The 24,585-nt window shown below is 49.3% G+C and overlaps 1 protein-coding gene across 4 annotated transcripts in view; it reads left to right on the forward strand.

Moving 5' to 3' along the window:
- CAPZB (capping actin protein of muscle Z-line subunit beta) overlaps positions 1–24,585 on the forward strand; it is a 631,298-nt gene that overhangs the window by 453,140 nt on the left and 153,573 nt on the right. For all 4 annotated transcript variants that reach the window (XM_069610389.1, XM_069610387.1, XM_069610388.1 and 1 more), the window contains exon 6: positions 7,883–7,999. In XM_069610389.1, coding sequence (XP_069466490.1) covers positions 7,883–7,999 — 117 coding nt within the window. The remainder of the gene's footprint in view (positions 1–7,882; positions 8,000–24,585) is intronic.

Raw genomic sequence — 24,585 nt, forward strand, 5'->3', positions numbered from 1 at the left:
GCTGCTTAAATCGAGCTTTGCCAGCCATCCAAGTCGTAGACCGGCAATATGCACACAGGCATCCCCTAAGCTAACCCCCCCCCCTAGAATTTTCCAATCACATTGACTGCGGTCACCAAGAGCATTCAACCAAGGAAAAGCGCATTGAGGCAACACAAGTGGGGTAAGAGCTCTATATAAATAACAAAATACAATACAATGCCCCACATGTCTTTGCAAATGTTCTAGTAGCGTGGTTAACTCCCATTGGTCTTGTTGCGAGCAGCACAGCGTCATCCTTCACAAAACAGCACTGGGTAGCGCATGTTACCCATTCTAGGTGCGTCCAGGCGGTTGGCCACTAACTCCTCTATTAATCTGTTGATGTAAAGGCAAAAGAGGAGTGGGGCCAATACGCACCCCAGTCTAACGCCTCGTTGTACCACAAATGACTGTGCATTGACCTCCCACACCCCAGTGCACTGCAGCTTTACTGTCCTTTTATAGAACTTGGATTATACCAAGTAGGGCTGGTGGAATGTTCTGAGCGGCTAGCACCGACCAGAGTTTGTTTCTTGAGACTGAGGCGAAGGGCATGCAGAGGTCCACAAAGATTGCGTACAGCTTGGTGTTGCAGAGGATTGTGTACTTTTTCACCAGGAGATCTAACCGTAAGCATTGTTCCTCTGTACCCATACCATCTCGGAAGTCCGCTTGCAGTCTACTCGAGATACCCTCTGATAAAGGCCATTTCTGTAAATGTTCAAGAATTACTTTTGCATAGATTCCTGCCCAGTCAGGAAGGGAAATGGGCCTATAGTTTCTCAGGATCTCCACCCCCCCCCCTTTTTTTTTTTGTTTGTTTTATAAATGGGTACTATGACGGCCTCCTGTCACGTAGCTGGTACTATGCCTAATTCGATAACTGCATTAAACACCCTAGTAAGTACTTGATCCTAAACATTTGGCTTGTCTTTGTATAAATCAATGTTTGCACAATCTGATCTAGAGGCTTTCCCGCTTTTCATGGCTTGCATTGCCTTGGTCCCCTCCTCCAGGGATACTCTGAGATCCTTATACAGGGGTTCTAAACGGAATCTCATTCACCCACTGCTCCCGTTTTCCCTTTTAACTGACACCTTTGGGGAAAAAGTCACTGGGATTGCGTTTCGCTCCGCTTCGGTTCTCAAGTCATTCGCGTCCTTTTCTCCTCTCGGTCTCCCTTGCTGCGAATCTTGTTGCAGGGCTCTTCGGTATCCAACATATCAGTACGTTAGTAGTCAAGAAGTGTTCGTCCTTCAAATAATTGCGAACTTGAAGTAATCAGGATGATACTTATATTAAGCGTGCTATGTTCTGTTTTGCAAAGACCAGTATGTAACTAATCTTTTTAAAAGACAGCCCTGCAATTCCATTCCTAAAAATGCAAGTTACATAATGCACATTTGCAGTATTTCTAGTGTAATATACTGCATTGTTTACATGCTTTTCAGTAAGTGACGAGTGAGCACTTTTGAAAATGACATGCTCACGTGGCCAAATGCTTTTGATGGAAAACCTAGTTCTTTGACCTGCTTGTTACATGCATCTGTGCTACTGCTGCTCAAACCATGACCTGTTCGGAAACTCCTTGACATTCTATCTCCTCACACTGTTGCTTACTCCTACGTCCTGTCACCGTTCCACCATACTGTATGGACGTCCCTTGCTAGGGACGGGAAACAACCTTTTTCACCAGAAAAAAAATTGTCTTCCCCTTTAAATTTAGATGCGCACGGGGGCGCAGCCTGGGGAGCATGTGCTCACCTGACCGCACCACTCCCCAGTCCTCTTGTCTGTGTTGACTGGAGCAGACCACTTTCACCAGCGCTACTGGGTTAGGCCTCAGACCTTGTAATTCCACGCACTCTTCCACTGGATATTTCCTTTTCCCCTTTTCTCCATAGAAACTACTCAGAGTTAATACTCTGCCTGTTGCCACGCTCCTCCCCAGCGCATGGCAACTGTCGCAGGTTTCAGCAGGAGTCCGGCCTGCAAGGCTTTCTTCCCCACGTCGTATCCTCACGCACTCTGCCTCTGGTGCTTTGGCCCCGACCAGGGCTGGGACGGTTGTTCTGCATACAACGCACTGACCCCAGGCTCATTGAAAAAACGCTTAGCCAGGTGGAGAGAGCTGTTCGAGGGATCACCACCAGAAGACATCAAGGCATATGTAAGGAGGAAGACAAGGCCAAAAGTAGGTGCCCTGTTCTCCTCTGCACCCCGAAAGGGCGACTCCTTCCTTAAGAAGCATCGAAGCAGGAGAGGCCTTGCATGTCCTAAAACAAGCAAGGGGAAGAGGATCCAAGAGCTACAAGCCGAGGGCTCAGAGGACCCTCCCGGTCCCAGCGCTGAGGGGCTGTAAGGCTTTAGTAATGGGGATCTGTTTTAACACTGCACTCTTCCGAGGGGCGCATATACACAGCACTAGTGGTGTCGTGGCCGAGGGCACTCCGCCTCCCAGGACTCTACCTGAGGTGCAGGGAAGGTCTGAGCCTTTGCTTTTAAGCGTGCAGGCAGAGACTGGTCCCAACTCGTCAGGTACATGGTACATGGCGCAGGGTGTGACCAAATGGTCGCATTGCTAGACAAAATGGCAGCACATCCTGAGCCTCCCCCACTCCGCCACGCGGCCATGGGAACGCCGTCTATATGGGATTGGACAACGCCAGTTGCCTGGTCCACCTCGTATACACACACACACGCACACGCGCGATACACAGACCCCGGCTTAGTGAGACGAGGGGCAGCAAGAGCACAGCAGCAGACACAGTTTCAGGGACCTGTTCCCACGCAAACAAGCCCTTCACCAGCATGCGAGGATAGGTTCATCGAAAAGTTCCTCACCCTCATGAAGTCGCCTCAGATGGGCACCTTTCTCAGGAGTCCTCACACCTCAAGCTCCGGCCTTGGGCCATACCCTGGTTCCCGTTGAAGCCCAGGTTGCCCTGACGCAGCCCCCATCACTGCCTCCGGCACTACCAGTCAGCAGCCACAGTTGCCCGCACCAGCACGCCTCCGGCAGCACCCGACCTACAGGACACAGTGGGGGACACTGGCGAGGAGGAGGATCTCCTGATCCCCCTCACCTGATTACCTCCCTGCCCCCGATACTCCCTCAACTAGGGCCTTCCACGAGATGCTGGCGGGAGTGGCTGAGTACCTGGGGAATCCCCCAGCTGCAGATTGAACAAACTGGGGGGGGGGGCGTCTTGGAGAGGTGCTGACCATTCGCCCAACGACAAGAACGGGCATCCCTCTGGAGAAGGATGTAGAATCCTTTGCAAAAAAAGGGCTGGGTTAAGTCGCATTCCACACAGCCTACGAATAAGCGCTTGGACGCCAAATATAGGCAGGCAGAAGGAGACTAGCTCTTACTATCGGTGCACCCCCAGCCTCATAAATCTGAAAAGAAAAATATCTCCCAAACAGCTTAGTCCTTGTTAATCTTGATGAAGTAGACACCCAAGACCTATAGCTAAAGCCACCCACGCTCTGACAGAGGTCATACCTTTGGTGGCTTCAGGGGTTTTCAGGAGCGCCTCTCTAGACAGCCGAACAGGTTGCCCAGCCAGCAAAGGTGCAAGCAGCACAAGTAGTGACACAAGGTGGTGTTCTAGGCCCCCTCCCATTGACATGCCTCGGAGGGAAAGAAACTGTGACAGTGCCATCCAGATCCACAGTTCGCCGGTGGGGGGGGTGAGGGGGGGGCTGGCTTGCCCTACACATTCATTCATGGTGGGCAAAGTTCAGACCCATGGATGCTCTGTGGTTTCATTGGGCTTCCACCTGCAGATACCTCCATTTCCTCTTTCCTACCCTCCACTCCCACAGATTGGGACGGCAACTCTTCTGGCGGAGATCTGTTCGCTCATTGCAAGTCAGGCGGTGGAGGAGATTACAGCTTCACAGCGAAGTATGGCTTTCTATTGCCATATCTTTGCCATACACAAAAAGAACCAGGCTGGCCTGAGAGTTGTACTAGACCTTTCATCATTGAACCTTTTCCTAACCTTTCAAAAGTTCAAGATGATTACTCCATCACTCATTGCGGAGGCACTGTGTGGGGGAGCCCGGATGTGTTCCCTGGATCTGAAGCATACTTACTACATGTCCCGATTTGGGTGCCCATCGTTCCTTCCATGGGTTCAGGATCGTGGGTTTTCATTTTCAATAAAAGGTACTCCCTTTTTACCTCAATTCTGCCCAGAGGGGCTTTACAAGGTTAATGAATGCTGTAGCAGCCTTGCGCAGGGCATAGGGCCACCACCTTTATCGATAACTCGACGGCTGGCTCATCTGAGCGGAGTCGCCTGAGTGAGTACAGCTCACACCTGCCACACTCATGCACATGTTATATGGTTTGGGGTTTTCAATCAATCTCAAGAAGTCGCAGTTACTTCCCACACAGTCCTTAACATGCCTGGCGCTAATCTGGAATACCAGGGTGGAAAGGATCTTCCCATCAGAGGATAAGATCACGGCAATCAAGAGGGTAACATGGCATTTTCTCAGCAGACCAGTCACCTTGGCATGGTGGTACCAGCACCTGCTTGGAATAATGGTGGCTTGCGTTTTGGCTGCTCAAGGCTCAAAATGAGGAGGCTGCAGCTACATTTCTCAGCCTCTTGCAATCAGGAAACAGACTCCCAAGTTGCTCTAGTCGGCATACCACAGCACCTTCACCAAGACCTCTTGTGGTGGAGGGCAGACGCCAACCTGTTAGCAGGCAGGCTGTTCAGGCAGCTGTCAACTGGGAGCACCATTACCACAGATTAGTCCCTAGCGGGATGGGGGGGGGGGGCTTCCTTGGACAACCGCGGTGTCCGTGGAGTCTGGTCACGGAACAACCAGAACACATCAACTGGTTCGAGATGGCCATCTAGCTTGCTCTCCAAGCGTTGCTCCGTGTTGTCAGCAACAAGTCGGTTTGATTCCAGACGGATGGCTCTGCAGACATGTATTACATAAACAAGCAGGGAGGTACCAGGTCTTCTCCGCTCTGCAGGCTGTCCATCAGCAAATGGGAGTGTGCACTAGCGAACATTTACCAGCAGTCCACCTCCTGGAGGCGGACAGACTCAGCAGGCTGGGGGTCGACAACTACGAGTGGCAGTTGGAACGAGGATGTTTTAACAAGTGAGGCCACCCTCAGGTAGACCTATTTGCCACCATGAGCAACAGGAGATGCCACCATTTTGCATCCTGGATGGGGCAAGGTAGGCTCTCTGGGGGATGTGTTGCAGGTTCAGTGGAACCACGGTATCTGGCAATATTATCCCATCAATAATGTTTGCATACATATAGTCTCTGGGAAACTGCATAGGCGACATGATTTGGGGAATAATATATGGGGCAAATGTGAGCGGCGGTGTCCCTGTGGTAATATCGCCACAAAAAAAGGCGCCATTCTTGTATGGCAACATTTCCGCGGGGATATTATCACAACCGCCTCTAAGACTTCAATAGCAAGGTGGATGATGGCCATCAAGGAGGCTTATGAGGGGCAGCACAGGTCTTAGCCAGTAAAAATGCACGCCCACGGAGCCAAGACCATGGCTTTGGCTTTCCAAAGACATGTTCCATGGCAGACGATGGCCACTTGGGCTTCCCCATCAGCCTTTTGCAAACACTACTGCTTGGATGCCAGCGCCAGATCAGACTCGGCATTTGGCCAGGCAGTTTTGAAGACCTTGTATTCTTAGAGGGGCAACTCCTGCCAAGGGCTACATTCAGTTGTAATCTCCCATACAGTATGGAGGAAAGGGGACGTAGGAGTAATTCTGTTACTCAACATGACCAACATACTCTTAGTCCCCTTTCCTCCATATGTCCATCCATCCTTCCCTGTAATAAACCAGTGTCACTAGGCAATTGTTATATTTTGACACGTCAAAGGGGACCGAGGAGTGGCCCTGGTGGGCGGAGTCGGGGAGTGCATGCTCCCAGAGCCGCGCCCCCAGGCACATCTAAATTTAAAGCGGAAGACCATTTCTTCTGGTGAAAAAGTATCCATTTCCCATCCCTAGCTAGGGACGTCCATACAATATGGAGGAAAGGGGACTATGGACTAGGAGTAAGTGAGTAACTTGTAGTATCTGGCAGGCCCATCGCTCGTTCCTGAGGTTTATACCAGCTAACCCTAGAAGTGATATGTCAAACTATAGTAGACTGTGTAGTTTGCCCTGTTCTTTGCCTGCTACACCATCCACTCTGCTTAGACTCTTACCTTCTTTCCTCTTACAAAATGAATACACTAAGCGAACTAGATGTTTACTCTTAAGTAGCAATCAATAGTTCCATCCAGTCTGCACATCTTCAGACCTTTTGCTATACCATACATTATAATTCGGAACGCAAGCGGAATCTGCAAGTAGCTACATTTCATGCTGTCCCGCTGTCCAACCTTCACCTTGTCTTTGGAGGCGGTGTCCGAGGCTGTCACCCCACTGGAGTGCCTCGCCTCATCCCCTCTGCCCATCAGCATCTTCTCCCCCGCCAGCCCCGCTGCCCACTCACCTGTGCACCTCCTAGCCCACCTCCAGGCCCTGTAAATGGTTACCAGCTACAAACGTGTCATTTCTTTAAGGGCAGCATGGATTGCGCAAATACTTCTTTTTTAAAACGAATAAAAAGGTATCTGAATCCCTGAGGTTAGCTTTGAGTGCTAATGGCGATAAATACCGATTTGTGGGCACACAGGGCTGGAATGATGCATTTGGACCTACCTGGCTTGGGCTTGAGGGAAGTTACCGCCCGCGCACTCCCCTGAAAGTGGTATTTAACACTGTATTGAAAATAGTTTAGATCAGTGACGGACATGGGCCATCTTGAAGCTGACAACTACCCTGCCTTCAACATCCCCATACTACAGACTTTGTCCACTGCTATGACTTTTCTTTAAAATTAGGGACTTAATTTATGGAACCTCTCCCTGCAAAGCACACGATGGGGCAAGAATACAGTATACAAGATATTGCACCCAGCTGCACATAGCCTTGCACTGAAAACTGCTTTCAAAGCCTTATCATATCTATTTTTGTGTCCATTCAAGCAGATAACCTTTACATTTTACAATTTTACAGACCCTTGTCTCACAAGTGCCTTACTTCAGAGGTGCACAAACATGTTGTAGTGTTGCTCATTTTACGTCTTGGATACAAATAACTTCAGGTAACATTAAACAGATTAGTATGAAATTGCTAATCACTTAAGTTTGTTTGCTAATTTAGGAACATTTTATTTAGCCAACCCTGCTTATCCATTTTTGAAAACTAATTTATGCCTTGCCTGGGCTTGACCTCTCATACAATTTTTCTCAAATCCAACTCTATTGCATGCACACCGCTCTGACTTAAAGTGTTAGTTACAGAAGAATCTACATATACAATGTTGGTTATTTTAGGACTCGGATACAGAAAATAATAACTTTGCATTTTTTAATTGCTGCCAATGTGACACACTGTTTGATGCTGTGCAAACCAACTTTATTTGCAATTTATGAGAAATAGTTTAGGGTTTTTAAAGGAGTAGGAAAGGAACACAAAAGGTGCAACAGAAATGAGTTGGTTTGCCATATAAAGACAGGAGGTAGGGTAATGATGAGGTTCTGTGCATGCAAAAGCAACAAACCAGGAAGAGAAGTAGTAGGCATGTCTGTGGGGTGGCAAAGGGCCAGAAATGGGTGAGCAGCGGAAAGACTGTTTGGGACATAAGGGGTGCACTGTGCAAAACAGAAGTCAGGGAGGTGATGATTTGCATGCTGTAGTAAATAACCAGAAACTACCGCTGTGTATGCATGTCGTCTGCTAAAGTCTTACTTTTACAAACTATAGATAATCTCCCTGTGCTGTTTGCTTTTTAGGAGAAGTCAAGTGGTCGCACAGCTCATTACAAGCTCACCTCTACCGTGATGCTTTGGCTTCAGACTAATAAAATGGGCTCAGGGACCATGAACCTCGGAGGTAGCCTCACCCGACAGGTATGTGTCAACTATTTCACACAATTCCCCCCCATGTAAGGGCTCACGTGTTCGACTCCCTAGCTACCCTTGATTTCCTATGCATTATTGCTGCACATAAGGTTTTGCAATTGAGAGCACAAGGTGGCTCATTTGGGGGAAGGCTGTAGATGGCTATGTAGAGTCTGCTGTGGTGGATTTTGTGCCCAGATAGTCTCATCTATTGCCCCATCATCTGTGTAAATCATGTCTTAAAGATAAAGTTGATGGATTATGAGAACCCAATGTTTTGTATTCATTATCGAGAAAAATGATTAGTGCGTCTGTTGAAAATGCTTTCCAGGAACAGCACAATCACTGTTCTGTATTGTTGCACAGAAATGGGCGGAAGCAGTTGATTTGCGAAGTATTGGGCACCAATGTACAGAAATGCATATTTTGTTTTTCTTGGGCATGTGACTGTTTACTAGCATGCTGTGTGCAGTGGCTGGTCCGGCATATTCAAATTTGATTACTTAAAACGTAGTCATAAATCATTTGTTCTCGGGTACCCACTATTCATCTGAGTACCTGCACACACTAGTCCCCCGCCACACTCGAATCTACCCCCCCCCCTCCAACTACTTCCCTCCCCTTGACTGTCTGATAGTTTCAGGAGTGAGCAGAGATCAAAAATAACCCTTTAAGAAAGTCACAGGAGACAAGGCCAGCCTTTCTGAATTTTTACACAGCACTGATTCAATTCAAAAATGGCACTGAGCCAACACTGTTCATTGGATGTTAGAACTGATAATGTGAGAATCCTTTTTTCACATTATATAATATTTTTTTGTATGTGCTCCCCTGGTATAACCAACCTCAAAGATGAAAACCGCTTTTATATTTTGCCCAAAGTTTAACATCAAATTGCCCTTGGTGGGCATCCATTTAGTGTGTAATCATTGCCTTCCCTTTTATCACAAGAAATGGGCATGCTCTGCGTGTCGTCAGTTCACACCAAAGACTTTTTGAAGTCGCAAACAGCTGTGCTCGGCAGCATACACGATGAAGGCAGCACAAACATCTCCTCCAAGGGTGTACCTTCAGTGTTGGTGGTCAAGTCGCAAGAGAACGAAGGGTCAAGTCTGACCCTTAAAACCCTTTGATATCCTGATCTGTTAACGAAGGAAGCAAAGAAAGCTTCAAGCCAGCCTCCAAATCCTATATCTTCCATTTCCAAAAAGAACCTGGTTTGATTTCTGAGCCTCTCATAACATACAAGAAGTTGGCGGAGGTTAAACCGCCCACACTATACACTCCAATTAAAGGGGTCACCAGAAATAAACGTGCGCTAATGCCCAGAAAGAAATATACACATAAAGCAAGTCTGAGATTCCAGGAACTGAGGAGACAATGCTGAGGCCATGTGTTTAGCACCAAGGCTACCTTTTTGATGTACCAGCGCACAGCCTCATATTGGTGTCGTGCAGACGCACCCATATCCGGGCACTGGCACACAGGTGCTGCCTTAACATTTCTCAACTTGCACTATAGTCCAATTCTTTAAATCCACCTTAAAGGCCCATTCCACCTAGGTGTTTTGCATATACTGGCGCACCCTGTTCTTTTTCTAGCTTACCAAGACATAAAGGTGAAAAAGAACCCAACTTCTGTGAGGGAAGCTCAGTGTAAGAATACAAGGAGCTTCTGAATGAGCTACTGCTCACCTGGCTAACATGGGTCATATCACATGTATCCCTTCTTATGAAGGCCAGGGTAAAGGATAAAAGGGAGCGAGGAGCATCGGCTTCCAAGGTGATGAAATATCCCTGACAACTACAGTGAGATGAAGAGGAAGGTCATGACGACCTTCAACCTGAAGAGATAATCAATCCTGTAGATCGGAGTCACTAGTTAACCTTTATCGCAGTGGTATAAAGGGCAGCTACCAGATTAGGTGTAACAAAGGACAAACTGGAAGATAAATGCTTGATGGAGGATGCCCTAGATGAGTCAAAAAATGTAGCACATTGCATACATTTATTTGAATTTGTAAAGAAGCAAGTGTTGCTTACATTTTAACACCAGCCACGGCCAAAGCAGAATCTCTGGGTAGAGAGAAAATATGATCCATCACCCACATATCCCCCTTATTATGAAATGCCATACATAGCTAGACACTATGGTAGTCGCAGCTAGGGGAAAGTGTAGCACACATGCAATGTCTGCTAAGGAAGCAAACGCCTTTACTTCCTAGGCAGAAAGATGGCCACCTTGGAATCTTACAGTTTACAGATTGCCAATGCTGGTGTGCTGATGGCAAGGTACAGTGGAGCACAGTCGGATGAGATGCAGATGCCCTATAAAAAAAAAAAAATCCTCCGTGCTGCAGGGCCAGTGGGCTACCAGACCGGGAACTCTGCCATCCTCGACGGTATTCATGGCTCAATGGTTTCAAGTCTAAATCACAGGCATCTTTAATTGACAAGCTTGTTGGGGATCCCCTTTCACAAATATGTTGAGGTCTTAATGCAAATACAAAGCATGAAACATTGAAATGATTTCTCCCATAAATAGGACAGTGACAGTTTAAAAAAGGAAAGTGGCAATGGCTGGAAGGGTTAGAATCAATCTTAACCTCTAGCAGTGCTCTGGCCAACCCTCCAAACCATCGTTCTTTGCCTGCCAAACAATTATAAAAGGGGAAAGACCATATGCACTTGAGGCCTAGACCCACCTCAAAAGGGACAGCCCCGCCCAAACTGCTTGGTCACAGTTAACACCAACTAATAGAAAGAGAATTGGCTCATGGCAAGTGTTCACCAAAAATAAACGTACCAGTACAATGTTCATTCATTGGCGGAGTTTTTTTCCCCCATCGCTTTTTGGTTGAAAAAAACATTGAGAAATATGGGGTAAGGGATATTAGGGATAGATCGGTGTGGGGGAATAGGTAGTAAACTGGGGAGGGAGGATTGTGGGAACACCTAACACCAAATAAAATGAGTTTTTTTTCGACCAATAATCAGCAAAAACAAATCGGTGGAAAAAAAATCGGCCAATGAAACGACATGGAACCAACTTACCAGGGCTTCAAACTCCCAAAACACAGTGGATGTAAAACAGCACTTGTACTCCAATGGACACTATCAACAGTTGGTTCATGCACCAGGGAGGACGACTAGGCTTAAGTGCTGCCCCCAAGGGCGGAAAAGTAGACCAGCCATGACATGCAACGCCAGGTTCTCTTCCATACCTCCTCCTGCTGATGGGTGAGAGGGCTACAGCATTCCCTGGAATTTAAGTTCCGCCAGGAGTACAGAGAAGGGTTTCAAACTTCACCGTGCACAATACCACCAAGAAAAGATCAACCCAAACTGAGACAAACATTTGCAAGTGAAAGTAGCTGTACTTGGCCAGCATTCTCATGAATATTCCCGGTCCGTTTTGGAATCCTCTGTATAAGGAAAAACAGTTAAGGTCATACTGCCCCCATCCAATGACCGTCCTCTCCCCAAGTCCCTGCTCTGTCAGCCATCTTCAGATTTTTACTGCACGCTTCAGTGGTGGGAGTCCAAGTTTGCTGTGCAAGCTACTTCTGTTTTTTCATCTTTTTCAACAGAAAGAGGCTCTCGACAGCAGGATCTGTTGTCTGTGAATTTCAGCACCCCTCAAGGGCGAAGATAGTCGAAGTTTCCAGAAAGAACAGTGAGGCCATCTGGCCTACTTCATGCCCTCCGACCATGACCGAGAAGGAAGGAAGATCCCTCTTCAAGGCCTCCATTTCTCAGTTATGCCTCATATATGTCTGTTTCTCCAAGACTACAAAGGATAGGCGCAGTATATGGGCGGCGTGGTTGAACGCCAAGGCCTCTGCCCCATGCTCCGGCAGGTTCATGCCTCACCCAGGACGGTCCAAGTAGCAATCTTCAAAGGCCTTTGAGCCTCACCCGTGGGGGCCCAAGACAATGCCAAGAACCACAAGTCCTGTGGTGTACAGGGCACGATCGATATCACCATCCGCCTCCATTGCCAGCTGGCAATCCATCTCCTCCTCGAAAAGGAAATCGTCCAACCCGGCTAAACTGTGGGCGAAGACCAAGATGCCACGGACAGAGGAGAAATCTGAGTGCCCAAGAACGCCCAATTGGTGCTGGATAAGTCTTTGCCGACAATGGAGCTGAGCTGGTGGCAGCTTATTTTACGCAGGCGAAGGGGGCTGACCCTGTGAAGGTAGTCACTGCCCTTGAGGAGCAAAACCGCTACAGTGACTTGGGCGAAGTCTGCTGGCACGCTAGAGAAGGGGCCATCGTCTCTATGCCCGGTTCTGGCCCCTCAGGTTGGAAAAAATGGGGTGGGAGCAAGGAGGCACCAGACCAGCCCCAGGCCATGGAAGGTTCATCCACGGACGAGGACCTGGAGTCCTTACACACGGTCCATAAGGACATGGAAGAGGACGACGACAGCGCAGGGCCTAGTATTCTGATCACGCCAGCTAAGCTAGGGGATGTCTCTCTGGACATTCTGTCAACCCTCCACAACTTGGTGTCAGTGATTCAGAGGAGGGTGCCACAAGGCCCGGTCCCAATGGTCCCCCAGATCCCCAATGTGCTGCCAGCTAAGAAGAGAAGGCGTCATCGACGCTTCATTTGTGCCTCCACATCGGGCCCTCTCTCCCCCAGCAGACACTGACACGTGGGCGGATACGGCCACAACTGACAACGATATTGTTGTGGTGGGTCTCGGCAGCCTAGGGCATCCCAACCAGATGAGGTGGGGTTGTACCATTCCATGATAACCAGAGCCTCCGGGGGTTGCAGCTTGGGCCCCAAGAAACCAGGAAGGATGGTTTCTTGTAGCAGAGGTGTGAGGCCAAGAGGAAGACCATCATGGCGGTGCCCCTTCTGGACGACATGTGGGAGTAGGGCCTGGCCCTCTTGAAGAACCCATACATGGCTCTGCCCAAACCATCGCCAGATTCTGTGGTTTCTGCTGCTGCAAGGAAACGGTGAGCTAATCCGTCCTAGTCTTCGGTCCCTCCGGACAGCGAGGGGAAGAAGATGGACGCCATGGGAAGGAAAGTGATTTACACTGCAGCGTCTTCCATCAAGGCGGCCAATGAATGGGCGATCCTAGCCAGGTACGACAGGGAGCTGTGGTACAAGCTGGGTCGGATTTTGGAGTTCCTCCCTGATCACAGGAAGATGGACATGGCTCGCTTCCTGGATGGGTAGGTATAATCAGATCATTCAGATCATTCTATCAGTGGCGCTGAGCATTGCCGACGCAGGGTTCCAGCAGATGGGGAGTGGTGTCCGCCTTTCCAAGCTGGATGAAGGCCACAAATTTCCGCTAGGAGCTCCAAGCGAAGGTACTCGACATGCCTTTCGACAGGGATAACCTTTTTGGAAGGCGACAGCCTGTTCCCTGGGCACCCTCCAGCAGCACCGCTCTTCTTTTTCCTCCTCAAGATGAAAGTCGAGCAGGTCTTCGAGAGATTGCTCCTCATTGTGCCGTTAGCCATCCAGATCCACTACTCAGGAAGCATACAACAGAGGCTGCTCCCAGCCCTACGGTGGAGGACAACGTTGCCCTCAGGGTGCCGAAGCAAGCCTGAACCCACCAGGATGTCGAGCTCCCACCCGTGCTCCCCGGTGGCAGGATGGCTGACTAGGTTGATCAGCGAGTGGGAAAAGATCACCACTGACGAATGGGTGCTGGACACTCACCCAAGACACACCCTGGAGTTTCAGCACAGGTGTCCGCGGATCCCTCTTGTGGCCCGTTAGGAACAGCACATCACTCAGCTCTTGGAGGAGGTACGGGCCATGTTGCGAAAAGGGGTGATAGAGCTGGTCCCCCAGCGACCTGGGCTCGAGTCTTTTCCAGATAATTTTTGGTCGGCAAGAAGATTGGGGGGCTGGAGGCCCATTCTGGACCTTCGACATCTGAACAAGCACCTCAAGTTTCTAAAATTCAGGATGGTCGCTTTGCACCACGTGCTCCGCCAATTGGAAAGGAGACTTCTTGACATCGATGGGCCTGGAGGACGCCTACTTCCACGTCACCATTCACAGGAAGTACTGAAGGTTTCTACACTTTGTAGTGCAGGGACAGCACTACCAGTTCAAGGCTGTACCTTTCGGCTTGAAGTCGTCCCCTAGACTGTTCATGACGTGCCTGCCCCGGTGGTGACCCATCTGCGTGTACAGGGGATACATGTATACCAGTACCTCTACGACTGGCTCATCCGGTCCTGCTCGCGATTGTTGGCAATTGGACACAGAGGGGACCGTCAAGATGCTGACAGATCTAGGATTCTCCATAAATTATCCAAAGTCCTGCTTGACACCATCGTAGAACGTGCTGTTCCTAGGAGCCAGACTCAATAGTGTCCTGCCTGGCTTTACGCTTGGAGGAGAGGGTAGCGTCCATTTTTGAAAAGATTGTCACGATTCAATTAAAGGCTTCCTTGGAGGACCAGGGCTTTTTGGATCTGTAATGATGTGGTTTTAGGCCAGGTCATGGTACCGAGACGGCAATATTGTTAGTCTGGGAGGAGCAGGAGCACCAGGCGACGTCCCTGCCGGAGCAGAGGACCCACGGAGGACTCCTTCATGCCCTGCTGCATTTTATGTGCCTCCCGGTAAGCGCCGAAGCCATCCGCGCAACGTGCATAAAAGTGCCATTTCAGCCCCTGTTTTATTACAGGCGCTTTAATTTGAAACGCAAACTACCTTATTTGCACTATCCTCGCCCTGAAACAGATTTCAGCCCCCACCGCCATTAAGGTACAGGAGGTACCTATCCACTCGAAGATGGCCGCCCACCTGATGCCTGCTGCCCTTTCCACCTAATCCGCCTCCTGATTGGCCTACTGGCCTATCTCCTCAGCCATTGGGCGCCGGCAGGCGAAGCCGGCCCACTCGTTCCAAGGCCCACGGAGGCAAGGCTGTCTCCTGTTTCGAGCCTGTTCGGAGCCGTGAGGACCGTGTGCCAGTCCCCCTGGCCCATCTCATACAAGGTACACCCTCCCCAGCCGCTGCCATAACACAAGGGGTCAACTCTACCATGCTGCACGTATGTACATAAACAGTTGCTATTTTTACCTAACCTGCTTGCTCGACTTTGTCCACTGCCCGAGCATCGCCATACCCCCCCCCTCCCCCCCCCCCTCCCCCCCAGCTTTCCCCTACCTTCTCCACCCAAACGTACATACAGAGCCTCCCTACCATCACCTCCAGGGACTAACTTGACTCTGAGCACAGTGCCGCTTTGCTACTACTTCCCACTACACGGCTTCTGCCATCTGCTCTCATGTATGCCCCTATATTTGAAACCATGTCTACTGCGTGAGCTACACAGTAACTTATTGCATCTTGAAGAACTGCAACCCACTGAATGCGCCTCCATTGACTTTTGCAAATGTAATACACTTGTAATGCTCTCATATACCCTGCAACTGCATCTAGCACATCTGTGATTAACATTGATTTGCTTAAATATGCCTGGCGCACAAAACTGCCTTCAGTATATCTGTGACTAGTATTGACTACCTTTGCACCTGCTAGTGACCTATGCCTCTGTGTCCCGATTGTTAAATTCGAATCTAGATGATCCTCTGCCTTTGCACCTTACTAAGTGACCTATGCTTTGTGCCTCGATTGCTAAAAATGTAATTTAGGTGACCCATTGCCTACGCACATTGCTAGCGACTTATGCTTTATGCCTTGATTGCTAAAATTCAATTTAGGTGACCCATTGCCTATGCACCCTGACAGAGACCTATGCTCTTGTGCCTTGATTGTCAAAATGCTCTTGCGCCTTGATTGTCTAAATCGAATCTAGATGACCCTTTGCCTTCGCACCCTGCTAGTGACCCATGCTTTGTGCCTTGATTGCTAAAATTGAATTTAGGTGACCCTTTGCCTATGCACCCTGCTAGGGTGACCCACGCTCTTGTGTCCCGATTGTTAAAAACGAATCTAGATGACCCTTTGCCTTTGCACCTTACTAAGTGACCTATGCTTTTGTGCCTTGACTGCTACAAATTGAACCTAAGTGACCCATTGCCTTTGCACTATGTTAGTGACCTTGCTTTCGTGCTTGGATTGCTCAAATCGACTTTAGGTGCCTCATCAGACCAGACCCAAGCTACCAGACAATAACTACACCGCTCCAGTCTATCTTGCCCAACATTACTATGTATCTCCATGTGCTTTATACAGTGTTACTGAGATTAATATTGCACACCTTGAACAGCCAATACCTAATCATGCTACCCAACTTATCAGCACTTGAGCCACACATAACCCATACATATTAACTGAAATGAACTCCACACCTTGCCCTGTTCTCACGAGAAACCTTAGATTACGTGCCAGGCTCGCAAAACTCTATGACCCCTTATCTAAACTAGCCCACAACAAGGTGACCAGGAATCCATCCCTTCACCCTCTGCAACTGAAAAGTAGACTCCACTGTGAGCCCATCCGTGATCAGAAAAGCACGCACGACTCTGTGCCACCACCCCTAAACCCAGCAGATCTAGGGACCAAGGGTGCACTAATAAATGCCCGTTCCATGGTAGCCCATACATCAGACATTGCTGACCTGCTACATAATGAAGACCTGGACTTCTTAGCAGTTACCGAATCTTGGCATCACCCCACGGCAGGCCCTGCAATTATGCTAGCAGTTCCAGATGACTACACACTATTAAGACTTGATCGCACCACTTCTAGAGGTGGAGGTCTTGCCATCATAGCCAAAACTAAATTTACTATCACAATTGAATCACTCACCAATGTTAGCTCCTGTGAATCTCTAACAGCCAAGTTAACACTATCTACCACTCAATCCATCTCCATTCACCTTATCTACCGACCACCGGGCCCCCCTAGGATCATTCGAAGAAGACCTCAGACATCTTATCAAACAATCTTAAAAACTCCTCACAACGCATCCTACTAGGAGACTTTAACCTTGGTTTTAGCGACCCTGCAGACGCCAATGCCAGTACAATCAATAACACCCTAGGGGAACTGGGCTTCACCCAGAAGATTACCGAGCCCACCCATATCAAAGGGAGAACTCTGGACTGGCTAGCTGTGCACAACTGCCCAGTCCTGGTCTCTGCCATACTCCCGCAGCCCTGGATAGACCACTATTTGATCTCGTTTACCCTAAAGGCAACCCCAGCACAAGCTAACAGCATAGCGCCAGCTGTCCAATCCCGAAATAAAAAAAACATCACCCCCTGAAAACCTGATCCCGCTTATCACACCAACCTTGAAAGCCATCCCGGATCACACTGATCCACTCACGATGGTGGACATCTACAATAAAATTATGCTCTCATGCCTCGACGCTATAGCCCCTTTGAAGCTAAAAAAGAGCAAGCCCCGGCAACACATTAACTCCTGGTTTTCGCCTCATCTCAAAGCCCTCAAACAGGAAAAGCGACGCTGCGAAAAAATCTGGCGAGCTTCCCCCTCAGAAAAAAACAAAAAAAACTTGAGTAGGCTAGCCTCCCAATATAAAAAAGAGGCGTGTCTGAAACACTATCCCTATAGTGAAGTGCATTGTACCCACAATCCCTCACGCGTCGAGGTCCCTCAGATTGTTTTTTTCCGCCCAGCTTCTGGTCGCCTTCACGCGGAGCTCTTCGAGAGACATTGCAACCCTCAACCTTTGGTCGTTTTTTATCATAATATTAATAAACCCTCCCTCGACGCAGTTGTAGCTGTTCTCCGCCGAGCGAAAATCTTCGACGGAGGGTCGAGCGGAGGAAATCCTTCGGCGCTGCCGAACACGTGGCCTGGCCTCGCAGGCCATATACAGTAGGGAGAGTGGGGTCGTGGGACATCTCTGGGTCTTTCTGAGAATGCCTTTCCCTTTCCCCTTCCTTTCCCTTGGGGTGCTTATCGCGATTTATTGCCTCGGCTATGGAGAGGACACCCTTTAGGTTTTGCCCGCTGTGCAAAGGCAAATTTACTTGGAAGGACAAGCATTCACGGTGTTACCGGTGCTTGCCCCTCGATCACAAGGAGGAAGGTTGCGCGGCTTGTCGGCTTCTTAAGCCTAAAACTCTAAAAGACCATAGAGTTAAAAGGTGGGCGGCCTACGCGATGTCGAAGGCCGAAGGTTCACCCGCGGCTGCTACCACCGACAGTGACGAGGAACGCGATAACACGACCTCCGCTACGGAAGTCGAAACCCCCTCTAAAGAGCGCTTGCGCGCTTCGTCGTCTGTCCCCGGCCCCGACGGGCTCGGCTCACGCCCTGCTTATGGGGATGAACACCCCGGCGACACTGACGCACACAAAGACACACATAAGCACACAACCCACGGCTCTTCTTCGTCTAAGACGAAAAGAGCTTCGGTGCCCAAGGAGACGCAGGTTCCACCGGCGAACTCCTCGGACCGTTCGGGTTCGAAGCCCCTCTCGCAACCGCGACCAGCGACTGGGCTTTCGCCGAATAAGGGCGCCGCATCAACAGAAGGCGCAGACCGCCATGGAGCGTTCGACACCTATAGCGTCAAACACAAGCTTCCGCTAACAAACAAGTCGCCGATAGCTTGGCAAGGATTGCTGTAGCCGACGCCCAGAAGCGTACGCCGAAAAACACGTCGAGCGCTACGCATAAGGACACGCCGAAAAAGCCCGAAGAAAGGCAGGGACTACCCCCTTCGATCAGGGGGTCACCCGGCACACCTGAAGGTTTTTCGGAGGGCGACGGGACACTTTCCTCGACGCTTTGGGAGAGGTCGAGCCATTTCCAGTTAAATGACACTATTTTTCCCCCGCCAGACCGCTCTGGGGTACCCCATGAAACCATGGAAAGACTCCACCTCTGTATGGAGAGGATGGAAAAGTTTGAGTACCCAGACCTCTCAAACTCACAAGAGGACTAGAGAAGGGGCTCAGGAGGACCCCAGGGCCAAAAATCCGAGGCTAGTCGATCCCCAGCAGGACACAGCCTCAGACTTTCATAAGGTATACGACCTCACTGGGGAGGAACAATACTTGGAAGAAGAAGATGATTTCATGGATAATGAAGATGGACAGTACCAGGAGGAATGTCTGGAAGACACTCCAGACATTATAGAAGAAGGCTTCAGAGAAAACCCAGAAGAAGGACCTTCGCACCCCTGGCAATCCCGATCAGTATATTCCGACACTGATGTCCTAAACCTAACTCCTCCGGACATTTCTCCGGTTAGGAACACGTCTTCAATCGACGATCAGCCCACTTTCAATACACTGTTGCGCAGAGCTGCAGCGCATTTCGAACTGGACACTGGGGAGCTCTCTCCAGATTTGGACTTTGTAGAAAGAGTTATTAAAGAGAAACCCCCGGTCAGCCAGACCATTCCCCTCCTCGCTTCAGTGAAGAGAAGAATTATCCCTTCGCTGTCCACTCCCGCATTGATCAGAGGGGTCAATCCGAGAATTGAAAAACTTTTCACTCCTTCACCCTCAGACCCGCTCTACATTAGGGGACATTCCATACCGGATTCCCTAGTCGTATCTAATACTAGAAAGAGGGCAGGGGTACCACTTTCCACCAGTGAGGCACCCCCTGACAAGGAGGGCAAGAGGCTATATGCCCTTGCAAAGAGAGTAACTTCCTCGGCTGCCTTCTCCGCAAGAATTCCGAACAACAATTCCTTGCTTGCTAGCTACGCAGACGCGCAGTGGTCCAAACTGCGCAAGGACGCCGAGGAAGCACCGGAGCCTTTACGTACACGCCTACTTTCAACTATTGGCGAAGGAACCCAGGTGAACCAGAGCATTGTAAAAAACTCTCTGGACGCGGCAGAAACAGCGGGACGTTCCCTGGTGCAGGGGGAATACTCCTAAAACGCCATGTATGGCTGCGCAACTCAGACTTTAAACCGGAGAACAGGCGTCTTTGATAAATAAACCTGTCGAAGAGTCGAACCTCTTCGGAAAAGCGGTTGATGAAGCTCTAGAGATGGCTAAAAAAGAGTTCGATACTATCAAGACTCTTGACCAGATCTCTAGGCCCACTACCAGACGTGGCGATGGCAAGAAACGTTTTTTTCGTGGCCAACGCCAGCAACAACAACAAAGTCAACATCAACAATACCCTGCCACCAATTACCAGACCAATAGTGGGCAGTACAGCCAAAGAGGCCAACGCCGGGGTAAGGGGAGAGGTCGGGGATCCACCCCCAGAGGCTCCCAAGCCCCCAACAACTCCAAGTGACGCTAAGATTCGCGTCCCCTCCCATGCAACACCGGTCGGGGGCCGGATAACATCCTTTCTTCCTGCATGGGAGGAGATAACGTCAAACCGTTGGGTACTTTCCACCGTAGCCCACGGATACTGTATCGAATTCAACAGTTCCCCATCCTACAGACCCCCGAGGGGACGTCGCATGACACCGGAACATCTTGCCATCCTTCTCCAAGAAGTACAATAACTGCTGGAAAAAGGAGCCATTGAGGTCGTGCCTCTATCTCAGGTAACGGAAGGTATTTATTCAGTGTACTTCCTTGTACCCAAAAAGGATCTAACCATGCGCCCTGTATTAGATCTGCGCCCAGCGAACAAGTTTATCAAACCCCAAAAGTTTCGTATGGTAACCTTACAGGAAGTGATCCCACTGCTTTCTCAGGGAGATTACATGACAACATTGGACATGAAAGATGCATACTTTCATATTTTAATGTTGCCAGCGCACAGAAAATACCTAAGGTTCATGATAGAGGGCAAACACTACCAGTTCAGAGTGCTACCCTTCGGTATAGCATCAGCACCAAGGGTATTCACGAAGGTGCTGGCAGTGGCAGCGGCCCACCTGCGCAGGTTGTCCATCCCAGTTTACCCTTACCTCGACGACTGGCTCATAACAGGGGATTCTTACGAAACGTGCTTCTCCAATACCCAAAAGACGGTAGACCTTTTGTTCAAGCTGGGCTTCTCCATCAACGAAAAGAAGTCCAGTTTAGACCCCAGTCAAATCAAACAATTCCTAGGGGCTCTAATTCAAACAAGGGACGGCCTCGTCTTCCCCTCCAAAGAGAGGGTCCAAAACATGCTGTTTCAGATCCCTCAATATGTAACCGGCCGAGAGGTGACGGTACGCAAAGCAATGCGCTTGCTAGGAATGATGGCGTCCTGTATTTATTTGGTACCTCACGCGCGCCTGCGCATGCGCCCAATGCAAGAGTGGCTCAAAAGCCAGTGGTGTCAGGCCAGCGGACTATGGGAGGATCTAGTGGTGGTCTCGCAGGCCTTGGTTCTCTCGCTACGGTGGTGGACAAAGGAAAACATGGGAAAAGGGAAACCCTTTGCCACACCCGCGCCGGAAGCCACTCTAACCACAGACGCATCCCTCACTGGATGGGGGGCGCACCTATCCCATCAGACTGCTCACGGAGTGTGGACTCCGAACGTAGCATCCAAACACATCAATCTACTGGAGCTACTAGCGGTGTTCAAGGCGCTAAAAGCCTTCCAGGAACACCTACAAGGCAAGACAGTAATGGTCCTTACAGACAGCACTACAGCCATGTACTACATCAACAAGCAAGGGGGCACCCACTCTCCAGGCCTGTCCAAACTGGCCCAGAATATATGGAAGTGGGCTCTCAAACAGGACATGTTCCTACTGTCACTACATGTACCCGGGGAACTCAATCTGCTGGCAGACAGTCTCAGCAGAGATTTCCCCCTGCCCAGAGAGTACGAATGGCGCCTGCACGAAGACATCGTCTTCGACATCTTCACAGAATGGGGATTCCCAGAGATAGACCTGTTCGCAACCCTGGAGAACTCTCAATGCCTAAGTTACGCCGCCAGGTATCCCCAGAACCTATCCAAGGGGAACGGTCTGTCGATGCTATGGTCAGGGAAATTTGTTTACGCTTTTCCCCCGACTCCCCTTCTCAACAGAGTGGTGCACAAGATGCACCAGGAACAAGTAACCATGATACTAGTGGCCCCAATGTGGGCACGACAACCATGGTTCGCTCACTTGATGGAGATGTCTCTATCTCCCCCAGTAAAACTCCCCTGCCCGTACAACATGCTGTCTCAGGACAAGGGCAGGACCCTGCATCCATGCCCCCAGAACATGAACTTAGCAGCTTGGCTCCTGAGATCATAGAGTTCGGACATCTACAACTCCCGCAAAGATGCATGGACATCCTCAGGGAAGCCAGAAAACCGAACACTCGCCACTGCTATTCTAGCAAGTGGAAAAGATTTGTCATCTGGTGCAGGAGTAAGAGCATCAACCCTATTGACTGCTCTCCCACACATGTGGTCCTATACCTAACCCACCTATTGGATTCAGGTCTAGTGTTTAACTCCATTAAAGTCCACCTAGCGGCACTTTCTGCATACACCACTTCCCAACTCAGTGTCGTGGTGGAGGATCCCTGTTATTAAGGCCTTCATGGAGGGAGTAAAGAGAATACACCCCCCCGATAGCTGACCCAGCTCCCGGATGGGACCTTAATGTGGTACTTACCTGACTCATGGGCTCTCCATTCGAACCCATACACAAAGCATCTCTTAAACACCTCATTCTTAAGACAGCTTTTTTAGTAGCTATCACCTCCATCAGGAGAGTAAGTGAACTTCAGGCTCTTTCTATTCTAGACCCCTTCGTTACAGTTCACAGAGATAAGGTGGTTCTATGCACTCACCCTAGGTTTGCTCCGAAATTTATTTCTAAATTCCACGTAAACCAATCTATAGAACTACCTACGTTCTTTCAAAATCCTTCCAATTTGGGAGAAAGGACTCTGCACACACTAGATGTACGCAGAGCGGTCATGTTCTACATGGAAAGAACCAGACCACTGAGGAAGACTAATCAGTTCTTCGTCTCGGTGGCAGCAGGAAGAGAAGGAGATGCGGTTTCAAAGTCCACTATTTCTAGATGGATTGTTCAATGCACCACTCTCTGCTATACTCTTGCTAAGAGAGAACTGCCCTTTAGGCCAAGAGCGCACTCTACTCGAGGCACGGGGGCATCCATAGCATTCATTGCAAATGTTCCCCTTGAGTCCATCTGCAAAGCGGCTACCTGGAGTTCTGTGCACACCTTTACAAAACACTACTGTCTAGATACACACTCTAGATCTGACTCACAGGTGGGGCAGGCAGTATTACGACACCTTTTCTCTACTGTTCCTTCTCATAACCCACCGCCAACTCCGGGTACTGCTCGCTAGTCTATGCACAGCATGTGATTCTAAGCAGATTAACAAACATCAGAAGAGAATGCATTACTTACCGTAAAAGCATTTCTGATGATTGTATCTGCTTAGATTCACATGCGCCCACCCTTCCTCCCCGCTCGGATGGAAGGAACATAGACTTCCTTTATATATCTCTCTCTTTTCTGTACTCACTCACGTCTAGAAGGCTCCCTCAGGGCAGAAAAATACAAACAGAGGGACCTCGACGCATGAGGGATTGTGGGTACAATGCACGTCACACTAGGGATAGTGTTTCAGACACGCCTTGTCGACGTCCCCTTTTCGACTACGAAAAACAAAATGCAATACTCCGCAGTGACCACTGGATGTCGGACCTATGCACAGCATGTGAATCTAAGCAGATACAATCATCAGAAATGCTTTTACGGTAAGTAATGCATTCTCATACTGGCTAAACAATCGTCATTCAGCACGTGAATCCCACAAGCTAAATCTAACACTAGAAAGCTTTTCACAATACTTAGAGATTGAATCCCCGATCCAAGTACCTGATTTGTGTATCAAAGATAAAAATTGGTGCACTGGCATTCAAAATGCCCTAGCGAAAAAAATCTCCTCCCTTAAGACTAAGATGAGCACTAAAAAAAAATCTCTACTCTCCTCCACCAAGCAGAGTACCGTCTCCCACAAAAAAGGTTCACCCGACTCAACCCTCCCCCCAGCGCACAACCCCTCCTTTAACTTCCACAAAGTATCCACCAAAGAGGTAGAAAATACCATTCTCACCCTCATACCCTCAAACTGCCACAGAGACCTATGCCCCGCTCAACTGATTAAGGATGCTGCACCATTTATTACCAAACTAATAAATGCGTCTTTCACATCAGGCACCGTACCTAATAATTTAAAACAGTCCTGGGTCCTCCCTCTGCTTAAAAAAACGAATTTAGACCCATCCACCCCAACTAACTACCGCCCTATTACCACAGTACCTTTCCTTCTTAAAATCGACAAAATAGCATACCAACAGATCAACACTACCTTGAGCACTTCCAGCTCCTAGGCGTCCGACAATCAGGCTTCAGGCCATAACACGGAACAGAAACCGCACTCGTAGATCTTAAGGCACAGATAGACGAGTTGAGAGACCAGGGGAAGACAGCATTATTGCTTCTCCTTGATCTCTCTGCGGCCTTCGATCTGGTCGACCATGAGATCTTGTGCAACCACCTACAAATAGCTGCCCACTTCTCTCAAGAAGCTACCAATCCTTCCTTAATAACCGTGCTATGAGAGTCTTCTCATTATCAGCAGCAGCGGACCCTATCCCGATCACGTGTGGCGTGCCGCAAGGACCTTGCGTCTCCCCTACACTTTATAACATTTTCACGAAGCCCCTTTTCGATGTTCAAGACGATCTGG

This window comes from Ambystoma mexicanum, chromosome 8 (genome assembly GCF_040938575.1).
Source record: "Ambystoma mexicanum isolate Mex_15411 chromosome 8, UKY_AmexF1_1, whole genome shotgun sequence".
In the NCBI taxonomy this organism is placed as follows: Eukaryota; Metazoa; Chordata; class Amphibia; order Caudata; family Ambystomatidae; genus Ambystoma; species Ambystoma mexicanum.